Source organism: Fistularia commersonii, unplaced genomic scaffold (assembly GCF_037954325.1).
Source record: "Fistularia commersonii isolate RoL2024-O1a breed Wild unplaced genomic scaffold, RoL_Fcom_v1.0 HiC_scaffold_118, whole genome shotgun sequence".
In the NCBI taxonomy this organism is placed as follows: Eukaryota; Metazoa; Chordata; class Actinopteri; order Syngnathiformes; family Fistulariidae; genus Fistularia; species Fistularia commersonii.
In genome coordinates this window covers 67,333-80,881 of record NW_028234076.1, presented here as the reverse complement: position 1 = coordinate 80,881, position 13,549 = coordinate 67,333, and the positions used below count along the sequence as shown (strand labels likewise).

The 13,549-nt window shown below is 38.8% G+C and overlaps 1 protein-coding gene across 1 annotated transcript; it reads right to left on the bottom strand.

Annotated features, from left to right (window-relative positions):
* Positions 1-7,952: 7,952 nt before the first annotated feature.
* Positions 7,953-12,539, bottom strand: LOC147211708 (uncharacterized). The gene is made up of 2 exons (XM_086143599.1): positions 10,995-12,539; positions 7,953-10,799 (listed from the first exon to the last, which is right to left on the bottom strand). Exons 1-2 carry the CDS (start codon positions 12,537-12,539, stop codon positions 7,953-7,955), a joined length of 4,392 nt encoding a protein of 1,463 aa, XP_085999725.1.
* Between the last annotated feature and the right edge of the window lie 1,010 nt (positions 12,540-13,549).

Sequence of the window (13,549 nt, the reverse complement as noted above, 5' to 3'; positions counted from 1 at the left end):
TTTTGACTTATATTATGCAGAATCAAGCCCTTTTCAACATATTTCAGCACCAGCAAGCTGCTAGAAAGGAATCTTTAGTTATTGACACTCTGTTGCAAAAAAGCTTCAACTCAGTGAGATAAACACTTTTTGACCATATGGCTATATCTTTTTAAAATGTTGCAAGATCACAATGATTTTGACATATATTATGCAGAATCAAGCCCTTTTCAACATATTTCAGCACCAGCAAGCTGCTAGAAAGGAATCTTTAGTTATTGACACTCTTTATCAAAAACGCTTCAACTCAGGGAGATAAACACTTTTTGACCATATGGCTATATCTTTTTAAAATGTTGAAAGATCACAATGATTTTGACTCATATTATGCAGAATCAAGCCCTTTTCAACATATTTCAGCACCAGCAAGCTGCTAGAAAGGAATCTTTAGTTATTGACACTCTTTTGCAAAAAAACCTTCAACTCAGGGAGATAAACACTTTTTGACCATATGGCTATATCTTATTAAAATGTTGCAGGATCACAATGATTTTGACTCATATTATGCAGAATCAAGCCTTTTTCAACATGTTTCAGCACCAGCAAGCTGCTAGAAAGGAATCTTTAGTTATTGACACTCTTTATCAAAAACGCTTCAACTCAAGGAGATAAACACTTTTTGACCATATGGCTATATCTTTTCAAAATGTTGCAGGATCACAATGATTTTGACTCATATTATGCAGAATCAAGCCCTTTTCAACATATTTCAGCACCAGCAAGCTGCTAGAAAGGAATCTTTAGCTATTTACACTCAGTTGCAAAAAAGCTTCAACTCAGTGAGATAAACACTTTTTGACCATATGGCTATATCTTTTTAAAATGTTGCAAGATCACAATGATTTTGACATATATTATGCAGAATCAAGCCCTTTTCAACATATTTCTGCACCAGCAAGCTGCTAGAAAGGAATCTTTAGTTATTTACACTATGTTGCAAAAAAGCTTCAACTCAGTGAGATAAACACTTTTTGACCATATGGCTATATCTTTTTAAAATGTTGCAGGATCACAATGATTTTGACTTATATTATGCAGAATCAAGCCCTTTTCAACATATTTCAGCACCAGCAAGCTGCTAGAAAGGAATCTTTAGTTATTGACACTCTTTATCAAAAACGCTTCACCTCAGGGAGATAAACACTTTTTGACCGTATGGCTATATCTTTTCAAAATGTTGCAGGATCACAATGATTTTGACTCATATTATGCAGAATCAAGCCCTTTTCAACATATTTCAGCACCAGCAAGCTGCTAGAAAGGAATCTTTAGTTATTGACACTCTGTTGCAAAAAAGCTTCAACTCAGTGAGATAAACACTTTTTGACCGTATGGCTATATCTTTTCAAAATGTTGCAGGATCACAATGATTTTGACTCATATTATGCAGAATCAAGCCCTTTTCAACATATTTCAGCACCAGCAAGTTGCTAGAAAGGAATCTTTAGTCATTGACACTCTTTTGCAAAAAAGCTTCAACTCAGGGAGATAAACACTTTTTGACCGTATGGCTGTATCTTTTCAAAATGTTGCAGGATCACAATGATTTTGACTCATATTATGCAGAATCAAGCCCTTTTCAACATATTTCAGCACCAGCAAGCTGCTAGAAAGGAATCTTTAGCTATTTACACTCAGTTGCAAAAAAGCTTCAACTCAGTGAGATAAACACTTTTTGACCATATGGCTATATCTTTTTAAAATGTTGCAAGATCACAATGATTTTGACATATATTATGCAGAATCAAGCCCTTTTAAACATATTTCTGCACCAGCAAGCTGCAAGAAAGGAATCTTTAATTATTTACACTATGTTGCAAAAAAGCTTCAACTCAGTGAGATAAACACTTTTTGACCATATGGCTATATCTTTTTAAAATGTTGCAGGATCACAATGATTTTGACTTATATTATGCAGAATCAAGCCCTTTTCAACATATTTCAGCACCAGCAAGCTGCTAGAAAGGAATCTTTAGTTATTGACACTCTTTATCAAAAACGCTTCAACTCAGGGAGATAAACACTTTTTGACCGTATGGCTATATCTTTTCAAAATGTTGCAGGATCACAATGATTTTTACTCATATTATGCAGAATCAAGCCCTTTTCAACATATTTCAGCACCAGCAAGCTGCTAGAAAGGAATCTTTAGTTATTTACACTCTGTTGCAAAAAAGCTTCAACTCAGTGAGATAAACACTTTTTGACCGTATGGCTATATCTTTTCAAAATGTTGCAGGATCACAATGATTTTGACTCATATTATGCAGAATCAAGCCCTTTTCAACATATTTCAGCACCAGCAAGTTGCTAGAAAGGAATCTTTAGTTATTGACACTCTTTTGCAAAAAAGCTTCATCTCAGGGAGATAAACACTTTTTGACCATATGGCTATATCTTTTTAAAATGTTGCAGGATCACAATGATTTTGACTTATATTATGCAGAATCAAGCCCTTTTCAACATATTTCAGCACCAGCAAGCTGCTAGAAAGGAATCTTTAGTTATTTACACTCTGTTGCAAAAAACCTTCAACTCAGTGAGATAAACACTTTTTGACCATATGGCTATATCTTTTCAAAATGTTGCAGGATCACAATGATTTTGACTTATATTATGCAGAATCAAGCCCTTTTCAACATATTTCAGCACCAGCAAGTTGCTAGAAAGGAATCTTTAGTTATTGACACTCTTTTGCAAAAAAGCTTCATCTCAGTGAGATAAACACTTTTTGACCATATGGCTATATCTTTTTAAAATGTTGCAGGATCACAATGATTTTGACTTATATTATGCAGAATCAAGCCCTTTTCAACATATTTCAGCACCAGCAAGCTGCTAGAAAGGACTCTTTAGTTATTTACACTCTGTTGCAAAAAAGCTTCAACTCAGTGAGATAAACACTTTTTGACCGTATGGCTATATCTTTTCAAAATGTTGCAGGATCACAATGATTTTGACTCATATTATGCAGAATCAAGCCCTTTTCAACATATTTCAGCACCAGCAAGCTGCTAGAAAGGAATCTTTAGTTATTTACACTCTGTTGCAAAAAAGCTTCAACTCAGTGAGATAAACACTTTTTGACCATATGGCTATATCATTTTAAAATGTTGCAGGATCACAATGATTTTGACTTATATTATGCAGAATCAAGCCCTTTTCAACATATTTCAGCACCAGCAAGCTGCTAGAAAGGAATCTTTAGTTATTGACACTCTTTATCCAAAACGCTTCAACTCAGTGAGATAAACACTTTTTGACCATATGGCTATATCTTTTTCAAAATGTTGCAGGATCACAATGATTTTGACTCATATTATGCAGGATCAAGCCCTTTTCAACATATTTCAGCACCAGCAAGCTGCTAGAAAGGAATATTTAGTTATTTACACTCTGTTGCAAAAAAGCTTCAACTCAGTGAGATAAACACTTTTTGACCATATGGCTATATCTTTTTAAAATGTTGCAGGATCACAATGATTTTGACTTATATTATGCAGAATCATGCCCTTTTCAACATATTTCAGCACCAGCAAGCTGCTAGAAAGGAATCTTTAGTTATTGACACTCTTTATCAAAAACGCTTCAACTCAGGGAGATAAACACTTTTTGACCGTATGGCTATATCTTTTCAAAATGTTGCAGGATCACAATGATTTTGACTCAAATTATGCAGAATTAAGCCCTTTTCAACATATTTCAGCACCAGCAAGCTGCTAGAAAGGAATCTTTAGTTATTGACACTCTTTTGCAAAAAAGCTTCATCTCAGGGAGATAAACACTTTTTGACCATATGGCTATATCTTTTTAAAATGTTGCAGGATCACAATGATTTTGACTTATATTATGCAGAATCAAGCCCTTTTCAACATATTTCAGCACCAGCAAGCTGCTAGAAAGGAATCTTTAGTTATTTACACTCTGTTGCAAAAAAGCTTCAACTCAGTGAGATAAACACTTTTTGACCATATGGCTATATCATTTTAAAATGTTGCAGGATCACAATGATTTTGACTTATATTATGCAGAATCAAGCCCTTTTCAACATATTTCAGCACCAGCAAGCTGCTAGAAAGGAATCTTTAGCTATTTACACTCTGTTGCAAAAAAGCTTCAACTCAGTGAGATAAACACTTTTTGACCATATGGCTATATCTTTTTAAAATGTTGTAAGATCACAATGATTTTGACATATATTATGCAGAATCAAGCCCTTTTCAACATATTTCTGCACCAGCAAGCTGCTAGAAAGGAATCTTTAGTTATTTACACTCTGTTGCAAAAAAGCTTCAACTCAGTGAGATAAACACTTTTTGACCATATGGCTATATCTTTTTAAAATGTTGCAGGATCACAATGATTTTGACTTATATTATGCAGAAGCAAGCCCTTTTTAACATATTTCAGCACCAGCAAGCTGCTAGAAAGGAATCTTTAGTTATTTACACTCTGTTGCAAAAAAGCTTCAACTCAGTGAGATAAACATTTTTTGACCATATGGCTATATCTTTTTAAAATGTTGCAGGATCACAATGATTTTGACTTATATTATGCAGAATCAAGCCCTTTTCAACATATTTCAGCACCAGCAAGTTGCTAGAAAGGAATCTTTAGTTATTAACACTCTTTATCAAAAATGCTTCAACTCAGGGAGATAAACACTTTTTGACCATATGGCTATATCTTTTCAAAATGTTGCAGGATCACAATGATTTTGACTTATATTATGCAGAATCAAGCCCTTTTCAACATATTTCAGCACCAGCAAGTTGCTAGAAAGGAATCTTTAGTTATTGACACTCTGTTGCAAAAAAGCTTCATCTCAGTGAGATAAACACTTTTTGACCATATGGCTATATCTTTTTAAAATGTTGCAGGATCACAATGATTTTGACTTATATTATGCAGAATCAAGCCCTTTTCAACATATTTCAGCACCAGAGAGCTGCTAGAAAGGACTCTTTAGTTATTTACACTCTGTTGCAAAAAAGCTTCAACTCAGTGAGATAAACACTTTTTGACCATATGGCAATATATCATTTTAAAATGTTGCAGGATCACAATGATTTTGACTTATATTATGCAGAATCAAGCCCTTTTCAACATATTTCAGCACCAGCAAGCTGCTAGAAAGGAATCTTTAGCTATTTACACTCTGTTGCAAAAAAGCTTCAACTCAGTGAGATAAACACTTTTTGACCATATGGCTATATCTTTTTAAAATGTTGCAGGATCACAATGATTTTGACTTATATTATGCAGAATCAAGCCCTTTTCAACATATTTCAGCACCAGCAAGCTGCTAGAAAGGACTCTTTAGTTATTTACACTCTGTTGCAAAAAAGCTTCAACTCAGTGAGATAAACACTTTTTGACCATATGGCTATATCTTTTTAAAATGTTGCAGGATCACAATGATTTTGACTTATATTATGCAGAATCAAGCCCTTTTCAACATATTTCAGCACCAGCAAGCTGCTAGAAAGGAATCTTTAGTTATTGACACTCTTTATCAAAAACGCTTCAACTCAGGGAGATAAACACTTTTTGACCGTATGGCTATATCGTTTCAAAATGTTGCAGGATCACAATGATTTTGACTTATATTATGCAGAATCAAGCCCTTTTTAACATATTTCAGCACCAGCAAGCTGCTAGAAAGGAATCTTTAGTTATTTACACTCTGTTGCAAAAAAGCTTCAACTCAGTGAGATAAACACTTTTTGACCATATGGCTATATCTTTTTAAAATGTTGCAGGATCACAATGATTTTGACTTATATTATGCAGAATCAAGCCCTTTTCAACATATTTCAGCACCAGCAAGTTGCTAGAAAGGAATCTTTAGTTATTGACACTCTTTATCAAAAACGCTTCAACTCAGGGAGATAAACACTTTTTGACCATATGGCAATATATCATTTTAAAATGTTGCAGGATCACAATGATTTTGACTTATATTATGCAGAATCAAGCCCTTTTCAACATATTTCAGCACCAGCAAGCTGCTAGAAAGGACTCTTTAGTTATTTACACTCTGTTGCAAAAAAGCTTCAACTCAGTGAGATAAACACTTTTTGACCATATGGCTATATCTTTTTAAAATGTTGCAGGATCACAATGATTTTGACTTATATTATGCAGAATCAAGCCCTTTTCAACATATTTCAGCACCAGCAAGCTGCTAGAAAGGAATCTTTAGTTATTGACACTCTTTATCAAAAACGCTTCAACTCAGGGAGATAAACACTTTTTGACCGTATGGCTATATCGTTTCAAAATGTTGCAGGATCACAATGATTTTGACTTATATTATGCAGAATCAAGCCCTTTTTAACATATTTCAGCACCAGCAAGCTGCTAGAAAGGAATCTTTAGTTATTTACACTCTGTTGCAAAAAAGCTTCAACTCAGTGAGATAAACACTTTTTGACCATATGGCTATATCTTTTTAAAATGTTGCAGGATCACAATGATTTTGACTTATATTATGCAGAATCAAGCCCTTTTCAACATATTTCAGCACCAGCAAGTTGCTAGAAAGGAATCTTTAGTTATTGACACTCTTTATCAAAAACGCTTCAACTCAGGGAGATAAACACTTTTTGACCATATGGCTATATCTTTTCAAAATGTTGCAGGATCACAATGATTTTGACTTATATTATGCAGAATCAAGCCCTTTTCAACATATTTCAGCACCAGCAAGTTGCTAGAAAGGAATCTTTAGTTATTGACACTCTTTTGCAAAAAAGCTTCATCTCAGGGAGATAAACACTTTTTGACCATATGGCTATATCTTTTTAAAATGTTGCAGGATCACAATGATTTTGACTTATATTATGCAGAATCAAGCCCTTTTCAACATATTTCTGCACCAGCAAGCTGCTAGAAAGGACTCTTTAGTTATTTACACTCTGTTGCAAAAAAGCTTCAACTCAGTGAGATAAACACTTTTTGACCATATGGCTATATCTTTTTAAAATGTTGCAGGATCACAATGATTTTGACTCATATTATGCAGAATCAAGCCCTTTTCAACATATTTCAGCACCAGCAAGCTGCTAGAAAGGAATCTTTAGTTATTGACACTCTTTATCAAAAACGCTTCAACTCAGGGAGATAAACACTTTTTGACCGTATGGCTATATCGTTTCAAAATGTTGCAGGATCACAATGATTTTGACTCATATTATGCAGAATCAAGCCCTTTTCAACATATTTTAGCACCAGCAAGCTGCTAGAAAGGAATCTTTAGTTATTTACACTCAGTTGCAAAAAAGCTTCAACTCAGTGAGATAAACACTTTTTGACCATATGGCTATATCTTTTTAAAATGTTGCAGGATCACAATGATTTTGACTTATATTATGCAGAATCAAGCCCTTTTCAACATATTTCAGCACCAGCAAGCTGCTAGAAAGGAATCTTTAGTTATTGACACTGTAATGATCCCCGTAATTTCGTGGCGGCACAGATCTTGACTGCTGGTGTAGTTTTAAAGTTTTATTCGCAACCGTTGAAAAACAAAACGTAAAAACTCAAACCATCACCACCGTAAGAGCTTGTGCTCTATTACGGGTTCATATCAAAAAATAGAAAAATAAAAACTTCGCGTAGAGGATGCAGTAACTTTCTCCCGTAAGCGCTATCGCAATAACAACCGTTTTTCCGGCGGAAGTGAGAAAATAAAATCCTCTTACCAAAATAAAATATCAAATTCGGAAAACACAATCAAACAATTTACCTAAAATAATAACACATTTCAGGTGGTTATTTACACTCCCACCAAATTACAGTGTTTCATATGGAAATGTTAAACACGTAATTTCCACATCAACAAAATAACCTGTTAAAACATTTACTGTACAACACAGTTAACTATACTACATTACATAACTACAATGGGTTCAATCTGCCTCTAGCAACAAAACTAATTTTTGGACGGGGCGCTCCACTGATGAAAGGTTGTTGGTGCGCTCTCCCTGCTGATTCAGTTCCTTATCGCCAAGCAGGATTTTTACCCGTCTCACAAGTCCATCTTGACCCTTAAGGATTTCCGAGACTCTGCCTAGTCTCCACTGGTTCCTGGGCAAAGTGTCATCAGTGTCCATGACTATATCTCCAACCTCCAGGTTCCTTTTTATACTATGCCAGCGCTGTCTCACCGTGATGTTGTGGAGATACTCCCTTTTCCATCTACTCCAAAATTGCTCCGTCAAGTATTGCACCTGACGCCATCTCTTTCTTCCGTAAAGATACGGTCTTTCAAAGGTGCCAGGAGGAGGTAAGGCAGTAGTGGATTTCATTGAGATCAGGTGGTTAGGAGTCAGTGGTTCTAGACTATTAGGGTCGTTCAGAGTGTCAACAGTGAGTGGACGGCTGTTTATTATGGCCATAGTCTCATAAAGGAAAGTGCGTAACGAAGTATCATTGAGCCTACCAGGGGACAATAGCAGGGTGGCATTGAGGACACTTCTTACAGTCCTAATCTGTCGTTCCCATACACCCCCGGCGTGGCTGGCGTGAGGTGCATTCACTACAAACTCACACTGTTTCTCTGCGAGGAATGTATTCAGTCTGTCCATGTCCAATTCCTTTAGTGCAGCATTCAGTTCATTTTTTGCACCCATAAAGTTAGTGCCTTGATCACATTTAATTTGTCTTACAGCACCTCTTAAAGCGATGAAGCATCTCAGTCCATTAATGAATGTGTCTGTAGACATATCTTCTAACATCTCAATGTGAACTGCTCTAGAGCACAAACAGGTGAGAATTAGACCATACCTCTTGTGTTGTTTTCTCCCTTGATTTGTCCAGAAGGGACCAAAACAGTCCATGCCACAATATGTGAACGGAGCAGACGGTTCTGTTCGTTCCACTGGAAGGTCACTCATTCTTTGGCTTTCAACAGGCCTTCTCAGCCGTCGGCAAACAACACAGTGGCGGATGCAGGTTGCCACTGCTCTGCTCAGTCCACAGATCCAATAGCCATTGGACCTGATCTCACTGATGGTGAAGCCTTTACCCTGATGTCTCACTCTTTCGTGATAATGAGCAATGATGAGTTTTGCTATGTAATGTTCTTGTGGTATGACTGTGGGGTGTTTAAATGAGGCTGGGAAAGATGAGCGGCTGAGCCTACCTCCCACCTTGAGCACACCCTCTGTGTCTACGAAAACATCAAGATGACTCAGCTTGTTGTTCCTTGGAAGTTGATGACCTCTGCGCAGAAAGTTCATTTCTCTTGGGTATGCTTGATTTTGCAGGTCTTTAATGATGAGTTGCTCTGCACTTTGTCTTTCACTGACTGTTGAGAGGGCATTAGATTTATCCTTACGAGCACGTCGCAAAAGGCGTGCCACCGCTCTGACAGCCTGAGACCAAGATGAAAATTTACAGAGTCTGTCCACAAGGTTGACTTGCACTGAGGTCTCTGCCTGAAAGGTCTGAGCCTTTTTAACTTCTGGGTCACCCACGGGTAGCTCTGTAGGTACTTCCGGCATTTCTATTTTATTTTTCCAAAGAAAGCTAGGGCCAGTAAACCAATCAGATGAGAGCAACTCGTCCACTGTTGTCCCCCGAGAAGCGCAGTCTGCTGGGTTGTCTTCGGATGGTACGTAGAACCATTGTTTAGCGTCTGAGAAATGACAAATTTTCTGCACCCTATTTGCTACAAAGGTGTGAAAACGGCGGGCATCATTATTAATGTAGCCTAAGACAACCTTTGAGTCTGTCCAATAGAACTCCTCAATATCAGCATAGCCTAATTCTTCTTTAAGCATATTGCTCACCCTGACTGAGACCACAGCTGCGGTGAGCTCCATCCTTGGTATAGTTGTTACTTTCAGCGGTGAGACACGTGCCTTTCCCAGGAGAAGAGTGCAATGTATGTCTCCCCCTTTACTAATCAGTCTCTGGTAAGTACATTGACCATAGCCAGCAGTACTGGCATCAGAGAAGTGATGTAATTCTGCTTTAATTACCTCTCCAAAGCCAGCCGGCCGATAACAACGAGCTATGTGTATTTTTTCCAGCTTCACAAGGTCACCCTGCCATTTCTCCCACCGTGACTTTAACCTCTCTGGGATTGGGTCATCCCATCCTGTTCCTCGATGGCACATTTCCTGGAGAACTTTCTTTCCAACGAGGAGATAAGGTGCAATGAAGCCCAGCGGGTCGTACACGGAGGCGACGGATGACAGGATGCCCCGTCGTGTTGCTGGTTGGTCCTTAGGTGTGATTTTAAAAGTAAAACAATCATCCTCAATGTTCCAGTGGATCCCCAGTACTCTTTCCAAGGCTGTATCACTGAATGTGAGATTCTTTGCTTTGCTGTCTGTCGCGTGTTCTGTTGCTGGGATGCTCTGCAGAACGGCACGGTTATTTGATGCAAATTTGTGCAGGCGTAGACCTCCCTTTGCGCACAGTTCACGTGCCTCCTTTGCTAGACAGATGGCCTTTTCTTCTGACTCGACACTAGCTATTCCATCATCCATATAGAAGTCTCTGGCAATGAACTGGGATCCTAGTGGATATGTGAGACTGTGTTCTTTGGCAAGCTGCTTTAATCCGTAGTTTGCACATCCTGGTGAAGATACGGCTCCAAAAAGATGAACTTTCATCCTGAACTCCTGAGCAGGTGTGCTTGTGTTGCCGTTCTCCCACCATAGGAAACGTAGGTAGTCGCGGTCATTTTCTGAGACATGGAACTGGTGAAACATCTTCTCAATGTCACACATTAAAGCAACGGGATGCTGCCGGAAACGAATAAGTACTCCCGTCAGACTGTTGATCATGTCTGGGCCTGACAAAAGGTGTTCATTGAGACTGTGACCTTTATACTTAGCTGAGCAGTCGAATACTACTCTAAGCTTTTCAGGCTTTTTGGGGTGGTAAACACCATGGTGAGGTATGTACCACCTTTCTCCCTCAGTGCCTTCCATACGTACCTTTTCTACGTCACCCCTTTCAATGATGTCCTTCATGTATTTCGCATAGTCCTTCTTGTATTTTTCATCTGCAATGAACTTTCCTTTCAGGTGGTTAAGTCTCATAGAAGCAAGCTGCTTGTTGTCAGGTAAAGACGGCCTTTCTTTGAATGGGAGGGGCATTTCATAATGTCCATGTTCGTTTTTCCTTATATTTTCCCTTAACTTATCAAGAAAGATCAAATCCTGTTGGGAGACGGTTTTGTCCTTTTCCAGAGTGTCTCTGAAATCAGTCTCTAGAACCTTGAGAGCATCCAAAGGGGTCGTGGCAGGTAGCTCCTTCACGATTACTCTGTGGCAGTGACTGGTTAATGATGAGTTGGAGAGAGGAGCTGAACAGCCAACAATAGTCCATCCTAAGTCTGTGAGAACGGCAAAGGGTTCGTCATCCTTTCCAGTTATGACTTGTCTGGGTACAAGTGTTCTTGGACAGTTGTAGCCGATCAGTAACCCCACTTCACAACTCAGCAGCGGTGGTATTTGGTCAGCTATTGGGGTGAAATGGCGCCATTTTTGGGCTGTTTCATGGGTTGGAATATGTTCTCTGTTGGCAGGTATGCAGTCTTTGGTGTAGACAGGGGGTAAACTAATGTGCACAGTGGAATGGAAACCTCTCACACGTAGACCAGATGCTCTTTCACTTTTTAAAACCATATTCTCTCCCATCATAGTGGTGAGCCTTAGTTTAACTGGGTAGGTAGTTAGCTGCAGTTCATTACTCACATCTCGTTCGATAAATGTTGTGTCGCTTTGTGTGTCCAGCAGGGCGTACACAAGTTTCTCTCTGGATGGATCCCTTTCATTTGAGACCCACACTGGCACTATCATGGAGGTGTTTGCTGCCTGACCTTGACTGGTGACGTTGAGGGACACAGCAGATGTAGGCTCTGTTTCAGTGTGTTGTGTGGTATCTCTTTTGTTTTCCTTTACCTTATTTTCACCCTTTTGGTAGCTGTTGTCGTGAAGACAGGTAGGATGTCGACCTTTGCACAAGCCACATGAGAGACGGGATCTGCATTCTTTCACACCATGACCAGGTTTCAAGCAGCCGTAGCACAGTTTGTTGTTCTTGACATAGGCCCTCCTATATTCCAGTGTCTCTTTCAGGAAGTCTGGGCATTTGCAGAGTAGATGATTATTATTCTGACATAACAAACATGCAGTTTTGACCCTTTCTTTCATCATTGTCTGACTGTTATTGTTCACCACTGTTTGTGTGTTGAAGACACTGATTTTGTTCCTTTTGTTGAACCTTGTGTTCACCTTGTCATAGCAGGATTCAGATGAATGGAGAGCAAAAAGGGAAGTGACTGGATTGCAGGCGGTTTCTGACTCAATGGACATGAATTTGGCAAATTCTTCGAAGTTGGGAAAATCCTTTCCCTGTGAGAGACAGACAGTTACCTGGCGGTTCCACCGAGATGCTAACCATTCAGGCAGTTTCCTTATCAACTTCTGATTTTCTTCACAATCATTTAGGATATTCAAACCCCTTACATGAGGCATGGCCTGCAAACAAGCATTTAAGAAATCAGAGAAATTTCTCAGTCCTTCGGCATCCTTACCCAGGATTTTAGGCCAATTGGATAACCTTTCTCAGAAGGCCCTTTGAATGATAAAGGGCTGGCCGTATCTCTGATCGAGTTTTTTCCAAGCATCACTGTAGGCTGCATCATCACTGCGATAGAAAGTACCTTCTAAACACTTCTGAGCCAAGCCCACCACATACCGTTTGAGATAATGTAGCTTATCAGCAGAGGAAATATTTTTTCTGTCTATGAGTGCTATAAATGCGGCCTTCCACTCAATGAAGTCAATTGGGTTGCCGTTAAATACAGTGGGTTCTGGTGTTGGCAATCTGTTGATAGCGATGCTGTCCTGGACAGCTTGTGCCAAGCAGGAGACGTCGATGGGAGAAGATGGAGCAACAACTTGGTGAGGCTGTGTTGGAGCAAGAAGAGGTGTATGGCTGAGTGGCAGGGGGTCATGAGGAGGCTGAAAGGGCTGGATGTTAGACTCCTCTTTAGCTTCCCTGTCATAAACCTCCAATCTGGCTTGAGCAGCTCTTAGATTTCATTCAGCCTGCAAGTTTTCTAATTCTGTTTTATGTCTTTCTAATTCTTTTCTGTGCTCCTCCTCTAGCGCTCTTATTTTCTCTCTCTGTATCTTTTCTTCTACCAACAATTTATATTCAGCTTCCTTTGCAGCTAAATCCGCCGCTGCTTCAGCTCGCTTAGCTGCCACGCTTGTACGTTTGGAAAGACGACTGAGTTCAGAGTCAGTGCCATAAATGGAGCGAGCATAGTGTGGTTCAAGCAGCTCACGCAAGCGCTGTCCTTCATATTCTATATCATATTCGCCATCTATGCCTGTCAGTCTTTCATTTAGGATTTTCATTATATCACTTGTTACTGCTCCGCAGGCATCAACTTTGCGTCTTATTTCTGTATCAGGTGTACTAAGCATTCTCAATTCATCAAACATTTTCAAAACGTCCATCTTTGTTTTCTCTATTT